Source organism: Aricia agestis, chromosome 20 (assembly GCF_905147365.1).
Source record: "Aricia agestis chromosome 20, ilAriAges1.1, whole genome shotgun sequence".
Lineage (NCBI taxonomy): Eukaryota > Metazoa > Arthropoda > Insecta > Lepidoptera > Lycaenidae > Aricia > Aricia agestis.
Window position 1 is genome coordinate 10,526,033 of NC_056425.1, and position 24,271 is coordinate 10,550,303.

Below are 24,271 nucleotides of genomic sequence, written 5' to 3' on the forward strand. Positions count from 1 at the left end.
AAATTTCCCCACTTTGTTATGGACATTACTGACATGTTGAAGTTGAATTAATATTTACATTATTTTATCAAAATACTTCAAAAATATGTTATCTTACCTATGAAATATTATTCCTTGATGTTTTTTGTGTAAGGTTGTATTGTTCTTGCACCATTTTACAACACAAGATGGCATATTTATTTTTATTTATGAATGACAAAGACGTGTCACCGCGATGCAGTCTAATTGCGTAATGGCGGTACGATCGGCTTATTACAGTGCGAGTGTTTGTGCAAGATGTGTACATTATGATCGCCTGGGCTTATTAAGGGTGCTTCACTCATTTCTTAATGGCGATCCGTCCGTATTTTTTTTACGTCCGTGACTATAAGTATAACATTTTAAACTTTCGCGTTGCATTATACTTAATGAAAATTTTAAAAACAATTCAAATATGTGATAGAATTGATGGAAAAATTATGTGTTGTAATTTGTAAAATATAATATTTTTAGACCAAAAAATGGTATTTTCTGTGGTTTAAATTAAAATAACAGTATTGAAACTTTAAATATAATATGGATTTTGTTATGTTTAAAAAAGAGTTGTAGGAAAAAATATCATTATTTATGTGCTCTCGGCTATTTAATATTTCGACAGCTAAGTAAGATATTAAGGAACGGGAATACATTTGATAATAAGGAACGGGATTGACATAAGTCATCGCAAGCATCTTTGTTATTTAGCGACGCGTTCCATCCAAATTCAAGTCATTTATAATTTTGATTTCCTGCTTAGTGCTTTCGCTGTTGAAATCAAACAATTCCACCAAATAAATGTCTTTGAACCTTTGAAACAAAATGTCCCTCTCACCTGGGCACTGATCAGCCGATCGCATATGACCCTCGAGAACTCGTTCCTCCAGCAGCCACGGCCCTCCTCTCGCCGAAGTACGTGAGGTGCATGAGACAGAGCCCCGCCGCCACCCGGGACAATACCTAATTTCACCCGGATTCGGAAACTTCATCGTGCGTCACCCAAATTCCAATAAACGCTCGCCGCGCTAGGTATTGCCCAATGACAGCAAGGTAATATTTCAGAATTCGTGTCGAACGGGAATCGTGAATCGCCCTGCTGGTTTCAAAACCAACAAACTGTCCCTCTCACCTGAGCACTGATCAGCCGATCGCATATGACCCTCGAGAACTCGTTCCTCCAGCACCTCACCACCGCCCTCCTCTCGCCGAAGTACGTGGGGTGCGTGAGGCAGAGCCCCGCCGCCACCCGGGACAAGTCACGGAGGTTGAAGATGTAGTGGAACTTCGCCGGGGTCGGGGGAAGCTCCGTCACCAGGATCTAGGAAGAAAGAATATGGAAATTGTTACTAATATAAATAAATGGGATGAAAAGAAAAAAAATGTTAATTGGAAGTTAATAGGATAGCACTAGAACTGTCAAAATCTTGAAAGTTCACGAGGCGTGATGTTCCATAGCAAGCAAGCGCTTTAATAAAAAGCCATGGTTACCGAAAACAATAATCCATTATTATTATTATTATTATTATTATAATCAAGATATTGTGGACTGTATTTGTCACGTCGTCGTCGTTGTCTTGAACATGCAAAAATTAATTTATTGGATATTGAATTCATTTTGATTCATTTTGATAAAGTTTAGAGATTGTTCGTGTCATGAAACCTTGCATTGATATCAATATTAAAGAAGAGATTCCAAGATTCAAAACTTATGCCATACCTGATACAAGTCCAAAGTCATCAGCACCAGCTTCTCCACAATGCCGTGGACCTCCTCCGGGAAGACGGAGAAGTGGCCGTCCAGGATGGACACGTAGATGTGGCGGAGAGTTGCCTCTGACGGAAACTGGAGGTTGAACACCGAGAACATCGATATGAAGCGGGGATCCACCTGAAAGGGATAAAACAAAAATTGATAGTACGAAAATAAGGACAAAATAGTGAAAACGTAATCAACAGTTTTTTTGATCGAATGACAAGCCTGCAACAGGATTAGAACTCGAGTTTGATCAAATACACATTACAATAAAGTCTTTGTCCTGTTTCAATAAACACTTTAAAAGTGACGAATGTTACTGTTTATTTTTTACACAGATAAAATTATACAGGGTGTAACAAAAATAAGTGATAATACTTTAGGGTGTGTACGTGTTCCTTGTAGAGAGTTCACTGTGAAAGTAGCAGCGCTGAACGACCAAAAAAATTTTTCACTTTTGTATGGGGAAACTCGTGACGCTCGGACCCTTGCCCATACAAAAGTGAAAAAATTTTTTGATCTTTCAGCGCTGCTACTTTCACAGTGAACTCTCTACAAGGAACACGTACACACCTTAAATTATTATTACTTATTTTTGTTACACCCTGTAGATAGATATGTTAATTTTGATTCTATACGATATAGAACCATTTTCATCAATTAGTAGTAAGTTCCTACTGCCTAGCTCACATTATTCTGAAAGACAAAAGAAAATAAGACAAAAAATATTGATTTAAACACATACGTCGTTCCTACCACCGCCAGCTTTGCCCATGGCGGCGAGGAAACCAATGTCCTTGAGGTTCTTCCAGTTCAGGTCTTTGTCTCTGTCGTAGAAGCCTTTCCTCTCGAACAGCAGCTTCAAGAGGGCGATGGGTTGTTGCGTGCCGTAAGTGTCCACCTAAATAAAAATATTTTATATAAGTAGTTAGAAAAAACCTGACATAAAAATAACAAAATATGTTACGCGTCATAATATTACCAAAAAATGAAGGACCAAGATTGATGTAAACCAAGAATTAAAACCTAATTCTTAAAATAAAATATTCTTTAACCAACAAAAAAAAAAAAGAAAACCAAAAAAAAAAAAATGAAAAGGCCAAGTGAAATAAGTTTAGTAGAAGCCAGGACATTTAGGTAGTCTGCCAGCGACAAGAAGTTGTAAGTAGGTGTGTTCTGTCGAAAATTATTATCAAAGTGAGGATATGCTAGAAAGGCTCAAAGAAAGATCTTCCAATGGTGCTATGCAATCAGGCCAAAGCACACTATCAATAAATTTAGATGTTTTATTATTTTTGTCGCACGTTCAGAAACGTCGATAGGGTTATTCAGGATTATGCGTTGTTTAGGACCACCAGTGCCTTGGGCGAAATTATTTTGGCGCCCAGAGTGCTGGTAGTGCTCAAAAAAGGGCACCCGCAGCGTTCCTATTTGTTTAACTTCAGCGCCCCTTTCTATCTGGCGCCCTGGGCGGTGGCCCAGCGTCGCCCTCTGTAACGCCGCTACTGAGAACGCTAACACCGTCAATCGATTCATCAGCTCAACTCACAATAGGCATGTTCATGTCGTCAATGAACACGAGCATCTTCTTGCCCAGGGGCGGGCCGAAGGTGTCCTTGGTGCGCTTCTCCACCGCCGACTCCAAGTTCCGCTGCACGTCCATCGACGACGTGCGGGACGAGAAGTTCATTTGTTGGACAATCTGGGAACGGGAAAATTGGTACTGGACATTTTAATATGAACGATACATATTTAGAATAACCAAGCCAACATTTTTATATGAATGTCGTTATTAATTATTAATAAAAAAATATATACTTATTACTTTTGTATTATTAATTTATTATGTAAAAATAAATTTATTTTTTTAATAGTGTATTATGGTCGATAAAAGTTAATTGAGACATAAAAAAGTAAAAAAAAAACAAAGTAATATACAAAACTGGAAAAATAATACAGAAAAGTTTGGAGGCGCCGGGTATCGATCCCGGTACCTCTCGCATGCTAAGCGAGCGCTCTACCATCTGAGCTACGCCCCCGTTGCTACTGAGATCGAAATAACGGTTCGAATTTTAAAGTCAATAACGGCTGCATTTTGCAACCGGTACTTTACAATTTCCTTACTTTTGATTTCTCACGTTTTTACTACATTCCTTAAAACTGATAAAGTATCTAATATCTATAAAATATTACGTATGAACATACATATTTATCAGCAGGCAATCCTCGTAGATAGTTGGTGATGATAGCGGTCTTGGAGGTGCCTGTCTCACCAACTAGCAAAACAGGCCTACCAACCTGAAAAAAAGTACTTACTTAGTTTAGGGTGCGCAGTACGCACACATAATGAATGGCCGTAACTATTCTAGTACGAGATGACGCCCGACCACGAAGCTAAGTATCTATATGAGCGACCCGGCCCGGCGTCGCACGGGTATAAAATATATAGCCACTGAAAAAATGATTAAAATCGATAGCCTATGATCCTTCACGCGGTCTACTTCTTATCTGTGCCAAATAACATAAAAATTGCTCCAGAAGTTCGCGAGATAAGCCCTTTAAAATAATTTCCCCCGATTTTTGCACATTCTCCTATTAGTCTTAGCGTGATAAAATATAGCCTTTAGCCTTCCTCAATAAATGGGCTATCTAACACTGAAAGAATTTTTCAAATCGGACCAGTAGTTCCTGAGATTAGCGCGTTCAAGTTAGCCCTTTCAAATAATTTCCCCGTTTTTTCCACATTTTCCTCTATTTCTTCGCTCCTATTAGTCTTAGGCCTTAGCGTGATAAAATATAGCCTATAGCCTTCCTCGATAAATGGGCTATCTAACACTGACAGAATCATCAAAATCTGGGGGGGGGGGGGGTTACTCAGTAGTCACTACACTATTTTTTTTTTACGCTCACCCTCCCTTCGGACCGTTGCGTCAAAATACAAAGGGACATGAGGGGAAAAAGAAGCGACTTTGTTTTATAATATTATGTACGGTATCTAGATTTGCTTCACAATGTTCCTTCCACAACAATATAAGTATTACATAATAATATTATGTATTTGCATTGCATTTCGTAAGCGTCCTGGGTATCTCAATAAACAACATTATGCAAAAGCGTGATATGCCGCTGGCTATTCCTCATGAGAAATACCAAACATACTGCTTGATTGTGGTAGAAAAATATACGAGATACCATATATACGAGTTTACTATAGACTGTGTTATTTTGGAACTGTAGTAGTGTCTAGTAACTCAAACAAGAGTAGGTAATATTCCAACAACCAGTACCGAATTTATATTTTTATGAGTGTTTATTTCCGCCGCCCCATGTACGGAAACTGCCAGCCAGTGGCGGCCTTACCCATTGTGAGACCCCGGGCGCCGGGTGGCAGGATTTTACGAGGCCATATTTTGGCTATCTGTCCATCGCCGCCGACATCGGGACCTCACCGACAAAAATGCCAGTATATAGCCCGGGCGATTGCCTGATCGAATAAAGAATTTTATGAAATTACTAGCTGTCCCGGTGAACTTCGTGTCACTTTAAAACCTTCCCTGGACTTCTACGAATATTTTGAGACTAAAATTAGCCCAATTCATTCAGCCGTTTTCGAGTTTTAGCGTTACTAACACATTGAAAATTCTTTTTTTATATATAAGACTAGCTGTCCCGGTGAACTTCGTGTCACTTTAAAACCTTCCCTGGACTTCTACGAATATTTTGAGACTAAAATTAGCCCAATCCATTCAGCCGTTTTCGAGTTTTAGCGTTACTAAGACAATTAAAAGTCAATTTTTATATACAGGGTGTAACAAAAATAAGTGATAATACTTAAGGGTGTGTACATGTTCCTTGTAGAGAGTTCACTGTGAAAGTAGCAGCGCTGAAAGACCAAAATTTTTTTTCACTTTTGTATGGGCAAGGGCCCGAGGGTCACGAGTTTTCCCATACAAAAGTGAAAAAAAATTTTGATCTTTCAGCGCTGCTACTTTCACAGTGAACTCTCTACAAGGAACACGTACACACCCTAATGTATTATCACTTATTTTTGTTACACCCTGTATAGATTATATTTTCTATCTTATGCCCTCCTACTCACGCTCTCCATAATCTGTATCAGCCACGTCAGCCGCAGCGTGTCCACCGTCGGCACCAGGATACTGGAGAACCTCTCGTCACGTTGGTGGTGGTACTCCTGCACCAGCCACTCCCACGCCTCCCACGTCTTCGTGGTCAGCTCCAGGCAGTAGTCGTATAGCGTGGGGAAACCCATTGGGAAGTATTCTGGAAGAAACAGTTAACTGGGTCTGGGGTTTGGGTCTTGGGAGGAATAATTTCGCTAATTGGTCGCGTCGGAGTTTAATGATCACTTAAGTTTAACAAAATTAATATCTGCGGCTTTAACCTGTGAGGTTGCACGTCAACTGCATCGCAATAGGGCCATATACGCTCCAGGTTACTGCCCACGTGCTGCCTATATTCAAATAATATTGCTGAAAAATTCTTGACATCTTGACTTGACTGAATCGATACTCGTAACGAAATGCTGATATTTCATATTATGTATTCCGAACGAACGGCCCGATTTTAATGCAGATAATGCTTAAATGTGTGTTATCATCTTTTTTAATGAAAATAAGGGGGTAAACGAGCAAACGGGTCACCCGATGGAAAGCAACTTCCGTCGCCCATGGACACTCGCAGCATCAGAAGAGCTGCAGGTGCGTTGCCGGCCTTTTAAGAGGGAATATGGTAATAGGGGAAGGTAGGGAAGGGAAGGGAATAAGGGAGGGTAGGGAATGGAATAGGGCAGGGGATTGGGCCTCCGGTAAACTCACTCACTCGGCGAAACACAGCGCAATCGCTGTTGCACGCCGGTTTTCTGTGAGAACGTGTTATTTCTCCGGTCGAGCCGGCCCATTCGTGCCGAAGCATGGCTCTCCCACGTTAGATATAATACCATGCTATTTGGACAGGATTTCATCCGCATTAGTTAGGTAGCTGCGCTGCAGTTTTACACTTTTGTAGCTAGTAGCTACCGATGTCTTATTGTAATTTTATTGTTGTCTAATTGTAATAATATTAAGCTATAATATTTGTAATCCATGTTATTTTGTAATGTAAATTTGTTTTGTTTAAATAAATAAACCATAAATCAATAAAAAAAAAATGTGTTACTGGTGGTGGCCTTCTTCTCCGTGTTGTCTTCCACCAGCATCATGGGACAGGCCTTCTTGATGAAAGCGTCAAAGTCCCCCCGACCCTCGTCCACGATCGCAGCACCCAGGCTGTTGTACATCGACTGGAAATATCATAATTACATATCTAAGTGCAAGTTAACATTTAATGAAAATTCGATGAAATAAAAACTTGAGTTGACAAGGGACGGAACGATGTTATTTCGTATGTAGTTATGTACATATGTCGTAGGATGATTTGATAAATCCGTGTTTTCGCGAAATCCCTAGAATTTTCGCGAAAATTCGATTTATCAAATCATCCTACGATGTCGTAGGATGATTTGATAAATCGAATTTTCGCGAAAATTCTAGGGATTTCGCGAAAACACGGATTTATCAAATCATCCTACGACACATACAAAAAAACCTGTAACACTCAACAAAACAAAAAAAAAAAAACAGAAAGAGAGAGAGACAAACACGCACAACTATATAGCATTTTTGCTCTAGTTATAATATAATATACCGATATACCCACGGAGCTCATACAATACCGACACTCTTGTGTCGTGTCGTTACAACTTTTTCCGTCTAGCCCCCTTTCGCCACGCGCGATAAGAAACTTCGTTCCAATAAATTTACAGAATATAGCAAAACTAAGTGACAATATATTTGGGGTGTGTATTATAGTATGTGTTCCTTTTTGTAGCCAGTTCACTGTGTGTACAGCGCTGAAAGACCAATTTTTTTTTCACTTTTGTATGGGCAAGTGCTCTAGGCCTAGGCCCCAGCGCGGCGTCACAAATTTCCTCATACAATTATTAAATTGATTATCCTCTCTTTTTAAAGTCGGTTAACAAATGTGTTGTTAGTTTCTATAGGACATGTTGACGACTGCAGTTATCAAAATATTATGGGAAAGTAATATTTTAGTAGTTAATATGCCTGGGGCGAAGTTTTGACTTTTGAGCATTTCTTACTTTTATTTCGCATGCAAAGCTGTTTGCCTTGGTATAGTTATTACTAGTAGTTAGTGAATGTCTTTTTCTCTTTTATAAGGTACCTACGGCCTAACGCGTCACGTACAATTTTTTCGCGTTGTTTTTTTTTGAAAGAGTTGTCATCGGGGGCGTAGCTCAGATGGTAGAGCGCTCGCTTAGCATGCGAGAGGTACCGGGATCGATACCCGGCGCCTCCAAACTCTTATTTTTGTACACCAATGCAAGAAAAAAGTTATTATAATAATTATTATACTGCTTGGTTCAGTAGTAGGTGTAATCTTATTCAAAAATTTATTTTAATAATCGCCAACGTCCATACCACGTTGAATACACCGGTTCTCGTCCGATCACCGAAATTAAGCAACGTCGGGCGCGGTTTTAGTACTTGGATGGGTGACCGCCTGGGAATACCGCGTGATGTTGGCTTTTTGTCTTCTTGTTGACTATATATTTTGTTGCTTTATGTATAATATCGACATCGGTAGAGTCGTTTGCGCTTAGTGTTCGCCAACGTCCATACCACGTTGAATACACCGGTTCTCGTCCGATCACCGAAGTTAAGCAACGTCGGGCGCGGTTAGTACTTGGATGGGTGACCGCCTGGGAATACCGCGTGATGTTGTCTTTTTTTGTCCTTTTATTTAGTATTTTTATATCTTTTTTTACATTTTGTTGTCTAAATCGTAAGACGTGGAGAAAAAATTCATAGACATTTCGAGTCAATCATAAAGTGTCGCATGGTTTTGACTTTACGTGTTATTTTATTTTATTTTATAAGCACTTACCACCATGAAGACGCATTCTACAACTGTCTTATCGATCTCCCCATCAGCTTCACTCTTCGGCAGAAGACCACTGATCATGGAGCACAGTTGCCTCACCTGATAAAAATATATTAGAAAATAAACGGTAAGTACCTAAGTATTTAAAATAAAATCATTTTAATCCCCAATCAAAAAGAGGTGTGTTATTTGACACGTGATTTTCTGTCTGTTTATCCGTAACATCGTAATACTAAAACGGTTGGACCCATTTTGATTTATTTGTTTGAAAGCTGACATAATCAATTAGTGTGTTCTCAAATCACAACAATAAGCTGTTACATAATGTGATAAAAATCTGGGTTTATCTATTTCATGAAAATTGTGAGCTACATCCAATGATTTGATCGGTTTAAGTCCAAACACTTGTCAGTCTTGTTGCCAACCAGGATGTTCTTGTTCACGATGTAGTTCATGTAGTGATCAAACAGCGCCTGGAGCTCCCCCCACTCCCCCCACTCACCAGGTTGAGCGGCGTCTGGGGGACGATGGTCCTGAGCGGCGTCTCTGCTGCAGCCCGAACAGCCCGTTCACGATGTAGTTGATGGCGCCGCCCACGTAGTGCTCGACCAGCGCCTGGAACTCCCTCCACTCACCAGGTTGAGCGGCGTCTGGGGGACGATGGTCCTGAGCGGCGTCTGCTGCTGCAGCCCGAACAGCCCGTACACGATGTAGTTGATGGCGCCACCCACGTAGTGATCAAACAGCGCCTGGAGCTGTTCCCGTTCTTCCTCGTTGTTGCGACGCCTCAGCCACCTGGTGTCAGCAGGGTTAATACGAGGTTATCACAACAACTGTGCAATAAAATCCTTATCCTTCCTTTTTAGGGTCAATAATGCCGACCACAATACGACGCGTAGATGCATTTCTAAATTTGTATGGATTTGACAAATTTGCAAGAGTCAAGAGTCAAGACGTCTCATCTCACGCACGTGAAATCTGTCAATTCAGTACAAATTTAGAAATGCATATCTACGCGTCGCTTTGCGGTCTGAATTGACACTTGCCGGCACTTCACTGGCAAGCGCGATGGCAAGCGCGCTGGCCCAGCCACTGGCCCAATGTGTAGAACGGGCGTTGGCGCATTGGCGGTAGGTATTTGAACGTTGGCCTGTGTGCTTGTGAGCTTGCAGCGCGGTGTCGGTAGCGTCAAAGGGCACTTGTCAAGCGCACCGCCAGCGCGTTGGCGAATGTGCTTGCCTGTGTGGAGAGGCGGCATAAAGACGTAAGTGTACATATTATATCAAAATATAGTATTGAGTCGCGAAATAATCATTTTTGACCGGAACATCTAAACATCAGCGACCTGGTAATCAGGCTAAACCCTATTTAATAATAATATTATTATCTGTATTATAAGGATCTACTTAACTTCTTATATAAGTTCATTTCCAGCACATCAAAGTTTCAGTAAGAATATTTAAGTTGGACGTGTAAATTTAGAAGCCAATGAAATTATACTCCGCCACACCGCAGCGGCGTGGTACGAGGGTGGTTGTACACTTGTACACGTAGGTCTAGAGTCCAGACTATGCTAGGGTTGAAAGTTGGAACAAAATGACGAAAGATAAAACAAAAAATTTTTATTTAAATTATTATGAACTAGCTGAAAGCCGAGCTTTGTGAGGGCTGGCGTCGTCACACCTTGACTGACTGAGGATAACATAATATTATAAATAAAAATTACTATGATAAAGCACAAAATATCAATAGGCGTGATAGTTTTCCCGTAAAGTGTACCACAAAATGTGCAGGTTGTGGGATATACTATTATAGGGCTCAATTTGTTCGCCCTGTTTACATAATGCATAATATTACATAATAATAATGAGCAATTGTCATAAAAGTTACATCTTGAAATAAGTTACCGCATGCAGACTCAGAAACTCGCACTGTCTGATGTTTGATATCATGTGTATTGTGTAATGTGTATACTGTACTTTTGATAACTTTTTGAGAATGCCAACCAGCTTGGTTCCATTTCATGTTATGAAACATCAACATTCAAAGTCAAAACATTTTATTTTGTTGATTTTTATTACAAAATTACATTGAACTTGCTGACAACCCTACGTTGAAAATATAAGCGAATTTTCGCCAAACATCTGCACCATCCCTATGGCGTGGATGGATCATGCACGGCGCAAACTTTATCCCCGGCTCCCAGCTACGTGTCGGGGGTTGTTATGATTGAATACCTTTATTAACCTGCGTGTAGTGCAAGCCAAAGGCCAAGTGCGAGTGAGACTGGCTCAGAAAGGGTTCGGTATGCAAAACGAAAATATCAAACTTGCAGTGATAATAAATAATAAATTATAAGTACATATTATACTTATTATGTTTTTTATGAAATAAGGGGACAAACGAGCAAACGGGTAACCTGATGGAAAGTAACTTCCGTCGCCCATGGACACTCGCAACATCAGAAGAGCTGCAGGTGCGTTGCCGGCCTTGAGGGAATAGGGGAGGGTAAGGAAGGGAATAGGGAAAGGTAGGGAAGGGAATAGGGTAGGGGATTAGGCCTCCGGTAAACTCACTCACTCGACGAAACACAGCGCAAGCGCTGTTTCACGCCGGTTTTCTGTGAGCCCGTGGTATTTCTCCGGTCGAGCCGGCTCATTCGTGCCGATTTTATTATTATAATAACGGCACTATAAACACTTTTGTATATTTTAACTATAATAATCATCTTTAATGAGTGGTGAAAGCTGGTAGACGGTATATAATTGCTTTTATATCCTGTCTGCCAGCATTAATGAAGAACGCAGAATGCGTTATTCCGCATTTAAGGTTCGCGCACACTTTGTCGGCGCGTGCCGGGGCGGGTCGGGGCGCAGCGTAGCGCAAAATGCGCTATAGCACACTATTGCCGAATCGGGTCGCATCGCATTGACGGATTTTAACGCTCACGGTGCCGGGGCGGGTCAGCGTGCAATGCATTGACGGATTTTGAGACGAGGCTTGCCCGGCCGCATCGCATCACATCCGCGCGCCGCTTGCTATAGCACACTGTTGCCGGGGCGCAGCGGGTCTTGTCGGGCCGTGTCGCATTGGCGGAAATCCGCAGAGCAAAAATGCGCGTTGATGCGCCACGGCACAGTGTGCGATACGCGCTTCCACTTTTATACAAATTGTATGGAGGCGGATTTTTGCGATGCGCCCCGGCACGCTGAGCCCCGGCACGGCCCGTCTCAGCGTGCTAACTCCTGCCACATCAGCGTTGCGTTGTCACGCATAACGCAATGCAAGGCGGTAACAGCGCGCACGGCGCAGCGCAGTTGAACTTTGAACTTCATAGTTCATACCTGACATGGTTATTTTAACAATGTCCCTTTAAATAACATCACCTTGACATAGCATTGTGTCGTGACTCGTGGTCAAGCGTTTTCTAGGCGTGACAAATTGTTGACGAAATGTTTTGTAACACCATGGTCGTTTATCGGGCCATTACATTGGAAGAAAGGCCTTATAATGGTACTAGATGACGCCCCCAATTCTGTTGCGCCAAAATTCGTTTATCGCGCGGGAACCGCGCGAGAACCGTACATTTTTTCAGGATAAAAAGTATCCTATGTCCTTAACCGGGACTCAAAGTATCTCCATACCAAAATTCAGCAAAATCAGATCAACGGTTTGAGCGTGTAAAAAGAAAAGAAAGAAAACTAAAATCTGCACCCCTTGGAAATTATTTCTGCCGGCGCACCACGGAGCTAATACAGTTAGTCTTTCCATCAAAACGTCGCATCCGACGACCCAACGCTTCCGTGTATTATCTTTTCTTATATATTATTATAAAATTCTCGTGTCACAATGTTAGGCCGCGTACTCCTCCGAAACGGCTTTACTGATTTTAACCAAATTTTATATGCATATTCAGTAGCTCTGAGAATCGGCTACTGGGTAATTTTTATATTGATAAGTGCATTTGTTGAATAAATAATAGTAAATTATTACAACTCGAGACTGACGGCGACCATTGTTTGTGCGACGGGATAGCGATGGACGTTGCCATGGTGACATACTTATTTAGTCACTTCAATAAAATAATACGGGCGAAATACTTTATACTTTATATGGCAAAGAAACGTTTGCCGGGACAGCTAGTAATTCATAAAAACTGTTGTATCTGCGACAACGCAAGGGAGCAATATCAAGTATTTACCTCTCCCAATACGGCTGGTAGCCCAGATTCTTAGGGTCAACGTACACCATGCCGGCGCGAGACACCGTCGCCGGGGACGCGTAGTCCAGGTCCCCCACTTCGAAGAGCAGAGAGCAGTACGGGGCTAGACGGATCCTTTCCCCGTTGGCCAGCGTCAGCAGCCTGTTGTCGTCCATCACCGAGTTCATGTTCTCTATCCAGAGGGCGTCCACGTCGCCGTCAAAGAGAGTGTACCGACGCTCTTCCCTCTCAGCCGGTCTGGAGTGTAGGAAAGAGACAAACATCATACGCATTGAAGAGGTGTTCGGACTAGAGTGCTACAAGGCTTTAAATGAACGTGGACGGGGCGCTGCTAGAAAAGGAGAACTGTCAAAAACATGTCAAAAATCGCGTATTTGTATGATAGCAGCGTTAGTTCCTTTTTTCGCCACGTTCATTTAAAGCCTTGTCGAGCTCTAGCACTAAAAGTAAGGATTTTTTATTTATTTTAACAATCAAAGCGCTTAACGGCATCTACTTATAGAGCTTTATTTTATAATTTATTGCATCATTATTCTAGCGATAAAGAAAGACATATTGTGCGAACTATAATTATGTCCATAGCCGCCTATAGACGAATAATATCACGATTCTCAAGGAATGTTTTTATAGCTTCTCTGAATATGTCATAATGTGTCCTTGGCCAGATATGACATCACTGGAAAAGTTCAAATCTATATTTACAGTAAGTGAAAACAAGAGTTTTTGACGTAACATACGGAATCCTAGAAACAAGTGCATGCCGCCCGCCCAATCCATCGACGACGACCACGAAATCAATTAAACAATAATTTTTAGTTGTTTTACTGAAACCCATTTTACATCTTGGATTTCAGTAAAACTACTAAAACTGAAACGTCAAGCGACTTGCGACATTATCTATATATTAATACGCAAGCGAAAAACTTTGTAAATTGTAACCCTTTTTACGAAAAATGGGAAACGTACGTGCATGAAATTTTGCACAGTTATAGTTTATATGGTGAAGGAGTGCATCGAACTAATATTACTTTGAAATTATGCTTTTATCATACATTTTTTTAACAAATAAAACATCACACACACTACAACACACACACATGAGAAATGACAGAATTTTGAGTGACAACTTGACAAGCCTATACATACGAATTATACTCTTTCATTTATGGTTGAAGGTCTGTTGACAACAAGGTGACAAATTGAAAATGGATTATAGTTTTTTTTATTGAATCCAAGATACTATTAGACAATGCTTACACGGCCAGTCTGAGATCAGCTAAGTCCCAGAGACAAGAGTTGAAAAAAAAATTATAAAGTCAGTATTTTTTACAAAATATAGGTAGTAGTCCTAATGTCGTTGAAACTAAGGTCGAATTTCAACCATTGGGCGATCTCTAGTTCACATAAAGCTTTTATACTTACAGGAATTTGCATAGAAAGTAAAAAATATTGCTTAATTGATTTCGTCAAGTGACACATAGTAGATAACATAATTCAAAAAAATTCTAATTAGCAACTTTCAAGTGACATACTATTACTGTATAGATACAAGGCTGATCAAAATTAGACCCCGACTCCCCAATCCCCTTTTACTGGGGAGAGGGGAGTGGGGAGGTGATCTTATTTCATAATTCATATTTTATTAATGCTTCATCATCTCCTAAAATTTTATGAGCTTTCACAAGCCTCAAGGGGATCGATTATATTTTATTAAACACTTTCAAACATTATAATTGGGTACTTTTATAGGGAGTCTTTTAATTAGTGGGTATGTTACTTATTAATTATTAAAAATCCTATTATTAATGTGGAAGAATCTGTTTATTATTAGGCATACCTAACCACCGTGCAGAACTGAGCTCTTTTTATAGGCATTTACAGTATTTTCTATTGGGTTTCATTTCAGATTTTGTAAAACGGCTACAAGTTTAACAGTTTTCTATACATATTATAATATTATAATGACATAAGTGCTGAAATGTCATATTGCTATAAGTTACTACCACTATATTAATACAGCTTGACAAGACTTTATATGAACGTGGAGAAAAAATTAACTAACGCTGCCATCATACAAAAACGTCATTTTTAACAGTTTTTGACAGTTTTTCTTTATGAACAGCGCCCCCGCTCACGTTCATTTAAAGCATTGTCGCACACTATATTAGTTACTCTATGGTTACTACAGAGCAAAAATTTTTTACAAAACCTCGAATGATTTAATCTATGTCGCCATGCATTTTCAAACCTGCTGATGTTGTTACCTGTTCATCTCCCGGAATATCTTCGAGTACAGCCCATCAGTCCAGTCCCGAGTCACTGGATCCAGCACGCCGTACAGCTCTATGACCGAGCACGCCTGACAAGTAACAATTTTTTTATTGGACTTGACTGGGCTGATAAAACGACTTTTGGGCGACAAAACTTGCATTAATTTTGTGTTATTTCAAACGAATTACCGATTACGCCCTAGGATAAGGATGGAGATATAGATTTTCTTACGCTACTAAAAGAGACAAGTAGCGTTAGGCTTTATCAGAATTTCTTCCTGTTTGATTTACAACATACGTCCCAGGAACTCCCAGATAGTAGCGTTCCGTGCTCGCTTGCAGCGGGGCTAAAATGGTAACATTTAGCAATTCCTCTCAATCAATTCAGCAAATGAATTGTGAAAACTGTCAAACTGACAAATGTCAAATCAGTACGAATTACTAGACATGAATTGCCAGCAAAGTTGCATTTTGCGATTTTAAAAAAATTACTCATATTATGATTCATATCATGATTCTCCAAAGCGACCATTTTAGCCCCGCCGTATTAAACAGTAAACTTGCTGCAAACACGTCGTATTTGCGACATATTCACTGCACGCCTGCTCTGCCCTAAATCCTTAGCTTACTGTTAGTATGATAACGGCTTATTGTCCTCACCTTCGGGTTCAGCACAGTGAGCTTGGTAGGCAGACCCATGTGTGTTTGCGCGTCGACCAGGGTCTGGAGTACCACAGTCTTGCCGCCGCCCGTGGGCCCCACCAGCATGCAGCAGTGCCGGGTCATCATCGTCTCGTACAGCTGTATAATTTTGTCCACCTGGAATAAAAGGTGAAATTTCAGCGGTTGATCTAAAAATTCTCATTCTTTTCGAAAAAAACTTTAGCGTCTTATGTTATTAGCCAACGCCAAGTACAGCGAGCGATATTAATAGATGCTGCACATTTAAATGAATATCGAATGGAGTCAAAGAGAAAGCAGATCCCAGCTCAAACTCTAGGTCCTCGGACAAAACTATTAGACGAGAGTTTAGACGCAAAATGATAATTAACATTTTGACACACAATATTTCTATAAGATAAAGTACTTAACACGTCCCGCAGCGTCGGCTAAATAATCTATCCAGAATCATTAAAACTAAATGTAAACAAAATATAAGATTGTAGATTCCAATGACACCATTATGATGATAGACTGTGACTACATAGTTTCATCGTAACGTGTGTTAACTCACCTGATTGTCCAAGACCACATAGCCCCCCTTCTCCAGAGTGGCAATGATGGCGGCGTGGAAGTCCGGGTAGCTGACCCTGGGGCACTCCAGCCCAGGGAACAGGTCCTTGATCAGACCCAGGAATAGTGGCACGTCTTCGAACACGAACTTCGGGTGGTTAATATCTCTGTAGAACAATGCAGTGAGATTAATTTATTTGTGAATACGGCACATAAATGCATGCTTCCAAAGAAAAAATCAATAATTTTAAGCCCTTGCAGAAAGTGGTAACATAGTTTATTGGCATTTAAGGGTCAATTCAGAACGCAACGCGACGCGTATAGCTGTTGTGTGTGGTCTCCTGACGATTTCTATAGAAAATGTATCGAGATGTATCGAAATGTATCATGCTATAATATACATCTTTACATTACCTGCTCTGTCTGTGACAACCTTAAGGCGTTAAGCGTGTCTAATATTAAACCAACAGTCTCTACAATCATGTCTATTGGCAAAGGTATGAGCGGTAAGTTTTAAGGCTTCACTAGATGCAGCCCTTATTTGGATTGGGCCAAGGCTTTCCACGAATTTTTTTAAATTGCCATTTATCCAAGAAGATGAGTAGTAACAATATTATCTTTATGTCCATACATTTATCGCCATGCCCATTGCATTTATCACCATTTCAATGCGTTCAAACCTCTATACTGTAGCAATTCACACACCTGAGTGCTCTCATAAGCACCATGATCTCGCTGAGATCCGGACTGTCCCGGCGCAGTTTCCCCGCCATCCGCAGTACCGCGATCAGCGCCCGCAGCCCCCAGTCGTAGTGTGACTGCTTCGACAGCTGCTCCCGCGCTACCTTGTACAGGACCGTCATTTTCTTTGCTAGCACCTGGGAGATTACAGAAAAAAAAAAACAATTGTGGCGGACCAACTGCATCGAAGTTTTCTAAAGTGTGGCGTGTAATATATAAACGACAGCAGCTTCAATCAATATAGTTTGGCTATGGATCTTGGCCAAACATACCACCGCGCTTAGTCGGAAGACCTTCATTTGTGACCGCCACTAAAATTCCTACACAAATGGACAGTATCTGGAGACAACTTTCTCAGAAAGTCTATTATTTGTAATAGGTACCTCAAAAATGTCTTACGGCCTAACTTACCTTAGCAGTAAGAAACCCGTCAGAGAACAATGAGATCTGGCAGATCATCTCCATGTCAGGCAGTATACAGACGACCGGCCTGAACAGGGCTTTGACTGACTCCGGCAGCTCCGTGCGTCCGGCGTAGCCTGGGTTCATCGTGATGAAGATGCCCACTTTGCTGTCCATCGTTATCTCTTGACCTTCAAACTGTATGATAATATTTTTACACTTTGGTAATGAATAGGTTATGGGCCAGTGAGATATAACCAATAACCAGTCAGCATCGATAAGAATAAAACGACCGCTGGAGGCGTACCTAATATACTTTGAGGCATTCATAAAAGAATGCCTTTTTTCTGACTTTCAATGTGTCTCCACTCTCCATACAAAATTTCATTTAAATCGATTCAGCTGTTTTAGCGATCTATACGCTAAGGGCCTGTTTCACCACTTCCTGATAAGGCTCTCCACCTTACACTGACACCCCTTGACATACCACTTGACAGATCAAGTATGAGGAATCTGTCAAAAAAGTTGTGAATAGCCTATTAGGCACTTTATCAGAAAGTGGTGAAACAGGCCGTTATCAGACAGACATAACATTCACATTTCAGATTTACAATATTAGTAAGGATAAGTCAATATAATGTGTAGACATTATCTTGACTTATTTTTTTTGTTATCTTGTCCAAAGGGGTATGAAGATTTTGGCCGAACTACTTTCGCTAAATGTGTTTTTTCGCGTTCACGAATATAAAAAAAAAAAATGGATAGCTAACATTAATACTGTTACGGTACATGGTATACGGACATGTGGTGCCATCTAGCGACAAACCAGCGAAACTTACCGAGGGAGCACAGGCAACATAAATCCCCTACTCAATACTAGATGGCATGAGGTGCGCAATATCTTCAATTGGTAAGACTTTAGCAGCTCATATCTTCGAAATTTGACTCTTTACATGTTTTTTTTTAAGATTATTTTTTGTTTGTATTGATGTTAGCTATCCATTTTTGAAAAAAATACTCGTGAACGCGAAAAAACACATTTCGCGAAAGTAGGTCGACCAAAATCTTCATACCCCTTTAATAATTCCGATCAAATCTCACCGTGAACCTCTTCAGCCTCATCAGCAGCGCGCTTCTAATGCACTGGAGCTGGGAGGATATAACGGAGAGCACCGATATGTCGATCCTGTTGAACTCGTCGAAGCACCCCCAGGCGCCGCACTGGCAGAGACCGGCGAGGATCTGCCCCACGGCGCGGAAGTCCATACCCTCGCCGCAGTTGGTGACGATGCAGAGCAGACCGAGCGCCTTGGCTAGATCCTTGGTGGTCTCCGTCTTGCCAGTGCCGGCGGGACCTTAGAAAACAGTGACTTTAAAAGCGTAAAAGTGTACGTCGAAATTTTTTGTTTAAGGTTAATATAATATTAATAATTAGCGACTTCGTCCGCGTCAACATATAGTATAATAAAATAACAAAGACGGATAGTCCGCAAACAAATATGAAAAAAGTAAAATATAACCTTCACCTTTTTGGAAGTCGGTTAAAAAGTAGCCTAAGTTACACCTTACTACATCAGCTATCTACCAAAAAAAGTCCCAGCAAAATAGCTCCAGCCGTTTCAGAGATTAGCCGGAACAAACAGACAGACAGACAGACATACAGACAAAAATTTAAAAAAATGTTGTTTTGGTGTATGTATCGTATATAGATTCATATGCATATAGTAAAAAAACTGTTCTTTCAATATTACAAACAGACACTCCAATTTTATATTTATAATAATATGTATAGATGTATAGATGATAACAGGTTAATATAATATTATCAGAGTCTTCTTTCACGGTTTATATTTTTAAAAGTGTTTGCTTATTGTGCTATACAATTTCCGAAGCCAATGTTATGTTACTTGACGATTAGTTTAGGTTACAAATCGTTGCTTTAAATAATGTTTTCTCTTAGAAATCTACATCTCAATAGAATTAGGGTATTGCAATGCACTATGCAGAAGTTGCTGTTTCAACATCAGACACCATACCCAGCTATACCGTCTGTATTTTTATCCCAGTCTTGTTGAATGACATTGAAAAAACAGACAAGACGCAATTTGAATAATAAACGAGTACCTCTCAGAACATTTCACATTTGTGTACTTTATTACTCAGTACACGAATGTTTCTAAAAGGTTTTCATTAATCTTTCACATCGCGAGGATAACGACGAAACATTTCGAACTCCCAACTTTAATGTATTAAATAGTCACATAGATCATCGCTCTAGGTGTTACTTGCTCCTTTGGGATTCATATCATAAAATATAGTTTATTTGGGTCTTATTTGGGTTTAAATTGAGTCATCATTCATCAGCTAATATGAAATTTCACCAACAAGCGTCCGGACAACATAAGTGGCTTACTCTATGCTAATATGTAGATTGTAGACACGGCCTAAGTGAAGTTAGTGCTTTTTGATGACTCAGTTAAAACTTGAAAGAGAAATCAATAAATAATTTTTTGGTCCTTCAAACCGTATAAAGTCTGCTGCAAAAGATACTGAACTCGTGTAATTAAGAATCACCAGCCGTGTTTCACATATAGGTGGTACTGTGCTCAAAAATTAATAATGCGCATAGATATTTTCGTAATTTTTCGGCATCGGTCGTATTTCCCGAGCGTCGGAAGACGTCGCTGCAAGCGCTGTTTTAAGGAGTAAGCACACTGAGACGGGCCGTGCCGGGGCTCAGCGTGCCGGGGCTCATCGCAAAAATCCGCCTCCATACAATTTGTATGGAAGCGGATGCGCGTATCGCACACTGTGTCGGGGCGCAGCGGATTACTGCTTCCATACAAATTGTATGGAGGCGGATTTTTGCGATGAGCCCCGGCACGCTGAGCCCCGGCACAGCCCGTCTCAGTGTGCTCACTTTTTTAAACTTACCTTTAAGAAAAACAGCGCTTTGCAGCGACATAGAGGCGCCTGACGTTGCTTGGACGTTACCATGGTAACGCCGCGATAGCTTCCCGGTGAGTTAGCGACAGCGGGCAGCCACCGGCTATATGATATTTACTTTTATTTCCTTTGAACAAGGTGCACCGTGCAAAATGCAAGTTTCATAGATTCGGGTGTTTTCTTGATTACGACAATTAGCGAAGATTTCCATGCGCATTATTCATTTGGGAGTACTGTACCAGTAGATGCATCCTACACCTTTGCCCAGATATTGCTAGCAGCTAAAAGCTTGTAGTATGCTCTTACCAGCGGGCGCTCCACCAAGCTGCATGGTCAGAGCCTGAGTCAGGGTCAGGTAGATGCGGTCAGTCAGCGGCGTGATCACCAGCCGACCGTTCAGGCCCATGTACTCGTAGCCGTATTCGAATACACCTGACGAAAAAGTTGTAGGTTATCATTACATATTATTTGACAGGTTCAGAACATCAGACCTATGATATTTATTTGATCGGGCTTAAGGAGTGAGCACACTGAGACGGGCCGTCGCAAAAATCCGCCTCCATACAATTTGTATGGAAGCGGAAATCCGCTGCGCCCCGACACAGTGTGCGATACGCGCATCCGCTTCCATACAAATTGTATGGAAGCGGATTTTTGCGATGAGCCCCGGCACGCTGAGCTCCGGCACGGCCCGTCTCAGTGTGCTCACTCCTTTAATGTTAGTTAGGGTGAGGCATAAATATCAATGAGGGTTTTAAATTCGAGACATAATTATCATGTCTCGTCAATACCCTATTACTATATAGCTCCAGCAGCAGGCTTAGCATGGTCACCATAGAAGCGGTTTCTTTCTACGGAAGAATAGACAAAGTAACAGAAAAAGGAAATCTGCCATTTTGCCACTAAAATCTGTCAGTTTGTCCATTCTTTCCCATTTCTACTGTTGTTATGCTAATCATACTGGTGGCAGGTGGTCGGTAGGAAAATGTCGGAAAAATCTTATTGACAGTTTTTGAAAATTCGAACTACACTAAACGCAAATGAAATAACGAAGACCCTCTGTGCTCTCATTTCTCTGATTATCATGCGTGTAAAAGTTTGCCAAGTTTCAGAAAAAGATAGCGATCAAAATCATTATAAAACATTTTCGTGTTTTAATAAACTTTATGCGACTGGGACAAGCTAAAATGGGACTGGACGGGTCACACAAGTCGCATGCGCCCTGACCGCTGGGCAAATATCACCACAGAATGGGTACCAGAGGATGGAAAACGCCGCCATGGCCGGCCTCGAAAAAGATGGCGCGATGAGCTTGACAAATACGAGCCAGGTTGGCCTACGGCTGCGTTGGATAGAGAGAACTGGAGGACTTTGGGGGAGGCCTTTGCCCAGCAGTGGGACAGCATAGGCTCTGTACGGTTCACTAACACGTACAGTGAACTTGTACGGCTCGGCATGACATTGAACCGGCACGTTTGCTTACTCATCATTTAAACTTGTACGGATCGGTATGACATTGACCGGCACGTCTGAACTTGTATAAATTTATGCATTTACGCAGAACAGCAGCAGAGTTATAACAGAGCAAGAACAGAGCAATAACAGAGCATTATCAAGCATCAAGAGCGTATCATTTAACACCTATCAGCAGCATTAGCATCTCTATCAGCATCAGCATCTCTATCAGCATCAGCATCTCTATCAGTATCAGCATCATCCAGCATCCAGCATTCATCATCCAGCATCTGTAGGAGACAACCCCTACAGGCTCTTAAAAAAAAACTTTATTGCGATGGAAGTAATAATAAACAAAACACATTCCTCGCAACGCATCTCCGGTGAAAACGCAGCTCCTGGATGATCCTTTAACCGTTACCATAAAGATCCTATCAGAGACATAATAACCCCGAACGATCTATATGTCGTAGTCATCTGGTTAAATTTTGCTATTTGATTGAATGACTAGCGAATTCATTGAATGAAACCATTTAATTTACGTTAAATACTTGACGAGTTGGCCTTTAGATGTTAAAAGTTATAGTCAACGACTTGACCAGTTGACTTTAGTAATAGAAGTAAAATATAGTTTCATTCAATGAACGCGCTAGTCATATAATCAAACAGCAGATTCAACGAGATGACTGTGACATAATTATACAATATATTATGCATCGCAAGCTGTTTAACTATGTTTTAATTTACTGCTGTAGCCTCTGAATAATGGTTTATTGAACACATTGTGCTCCGACCGTAATTAAGCTGGTAATTTTATAGGCGTTATATTCTGCCCAAATAAACACACTGTCCATGCTGATAAATTAATTTAGACATCGTTACACGTAACTTCATTTAAAACGAGGCCACATTGCTCCGAAACGTTGCGTTATTCGTATAAGTATGTAAACACACCATACCGAAAATACAGATCCGAAGTTCAGCTTGAATACGCCTGCAATATATTTTAAATTACACGATCATTCTTTCGTCAGCCTAGATCAGACTGATGGACTGAACTGATGCCAGACTGACCGTGTAACTCTAGTCTTACTCAAAAGGATATATTACACAGTACGAGCAGCTGAAATGACAGTAGGCAACTACAGTGCTGGTGTACTCGCACGAGAGCAGCTCAACTCGCCTCCCTGGGTCACATAATGACGTCGCAGTTGATAGGTAATGTCCCAGTGACATCGCCTAGTTGAGTTGTATCCGTGGTGAGGGAAGGCGAGCGAAATCAAAAACGTTGTAATAACTCGCACGCGAGCAAGTGACCCACTCGCACATGACAGTAACTCGTATGATGCATTCACATGGTGCAAGAAGCTATATCTCAGTAACTGACCAAGCCAGCTCGCATGTAAGCTCGCACCGTGTAACCTAGGCACAATGTCAAAGGATCTAAGCATACCTGTGCACTGTTTGATCCACAGATTATCATCCGCCTTCACCCAGTAGAATCTCAACTGGCTCTCCCACTGGAACTCGCTGGCCTGCGTCACGTTGTCCCGCACGAAGCCTTCAATGATGTCCCGCGCGTGTACGTCGATGGTGGTGATCGTTCGGAACTTGAGACGGTCGTTCGCTGATAAATCTGAAGGAAAATTGTCGCATAGTTTGGAAAAGGAAGTCGACGTCGAAAATACGTTGGATTGTATTAACATAACATCTTTGAAAATTCAGTCAACTCAATAATAATTCTACTCTACCCAAGATTCAAAACACAGGGTTTTATAATTGTGGTCTGGTTGTTATTTTATATCTATAGGTACGATCGTACGATATAAGCAAACGATTTAATTCGTTTCGAAATAAACTACATATTATACATAATAGTATTTTCATATATGCGCCAAATATTTGGTTGACATTTCATCAATGATCTATTGGCTCAACATAACTCTACATTCTTAATTTTACTTTATACTTTAAAAATCGATCAGCCCAATCTGTGCAACATGTAAGCAACGTTTTCTCACCTTGCCTGACCTTGATAACCAGGTCATCCAGCTGCTGGTTCTGTTCGTGCAGGTGCTCCTTCATGGCCCGCTTGTTCCCCTGCTGGATCCTAAGGAATGCCTCCTCCGTCTCCGCGGTCCACCACACGCCGTTGGACGCCAGACACACCATACCCTGGTACCGGAGTATCCATTCCGTCCTAAGAGTAGAAATCCATTATCCATACTAAGTAATATAAATAAATGCGGAAGTGTATCTATCTGTCCGTCT

At 41.0% G+C, this 24,271-nt stretch overlaps 1 protein-coding gene and 4 non-coding genes across 5 annotated transcripts in view; 3 read left to right on the forward strand and 2 right to left on the reverse strand.

The window, feature by feature from the left end:
• LOC121737428 (dynein axonemal heavy chain 10) overlaps nucleotides 1–24,271 on the reverse strand; it is a 125,132-nt gene that overhangs the window by 48,187 nt on the left and 52,674 nt on the right. Inside the window, exons 40-58 of the mRNA XM_042129106.1 lie at nucleotides 24,022–24,200; nucleotides 23,454–23,636; nucleotides 20,852–20,977; nucleotides 18,701–18,954; nucleotides 17,609–17,797; nucleotides 17,162–17,334; nucleotides 16,458–16,623; nucleotides 15,884–16,042; nucleotides 15,218–15,312; nucleotides 12,933–13,190; nucleotides 9,367–9,526; nucleotides 8,735–8,830; nucleotides 6,947–7,070; nucleotides 5,868–6,052; nucleotides 3,974–4,066; nucleotides 3,318–3,470; nucleotides 2,514–2,669; nucleotides 1,733–1,903; nucleotides 1,145–1,333 (exon numbers count right to left, since the gene is read on the reverse strand). Of these exons, the coding sequence (XP_041985040.1) occupies nucleotides 1,145–1,333; nucleotides 1,733–1,903; nucleotides 2,514–2,669; nucleotides 3,318–3,470; nucleotides 3,974–4,066; nucleotides 5,868–6,052; nucleotides 6,947–7,070; nucleotides 8,735–8,830; nucleotides 9,367–9,526; nucleotides 12,933–13,190; nucleotides 15,218–15,312; nucleotides 15,884–16,042; nucleotides 16,458–16,623; nucleotides 17,162–17,334; nucleotides 17,609–17,797; nucleotides 18,701–18,954; nucleotides 20,852–20,977; nucleotides 23,454–23,636; nucleotides 24,022–24,200 (3,109 nt within the window). The remainder of the gene's footprint in view (nucleotides 1–1,144; nucleotides 1,334–1,732; nucleotides 1,904–2,513; nucleotides 2,670–3,317; nucleotides 3,471–3,973; nucleotides 4,067–5,867; nucleotides 6,053–6,946; nucleotides 7,071–8,734; nucleotides 8,831–9,366; nucleotides 9,527–12,932; nucleotides 13,191–15,217; nucleotides 15,313–15,883; nucleotides 16,043–16,457; nucleotides 16,624–17,161; nucleotides 17,335–17,608; nucleotides 17,798–18,700; nucleotides 18,955–20,851; nucleotides 20,978–23,453; nucleotides 23,637–24,021; nucleotides 24,201–24,271) is intronic.
• Trnaa-agc lies at nucleotides 3,735–3,807 on the reverse strand. Its single transcript has one exon. It is a non-coding gene; the product is annotated as a tRNA-Ala (tRNA).
• Trnaa-agc lies at nucleotides 8,074–8,146 on the forward strand. Its single transcript has one exon. It is a non-coding gene; the product is annotated as a tRNA-Ala (tRNA).
• Nucleotides 8,255–8,375, forward strand: LOC121737502. Its single transcript, XR_006037149.1, has one exon. It is a non-coding gene; the product is annotated as a 5S ribosomal RNA (ribosomal RNA).
• LOC121737500 lies at nucleotides 8,456–8,574 on the forward strand. Its single transcript, XR_006037147.1, has one exon. It is a non-coding gene; the product is annotated as a 5S ribosomal RNA (ribosomal RNA).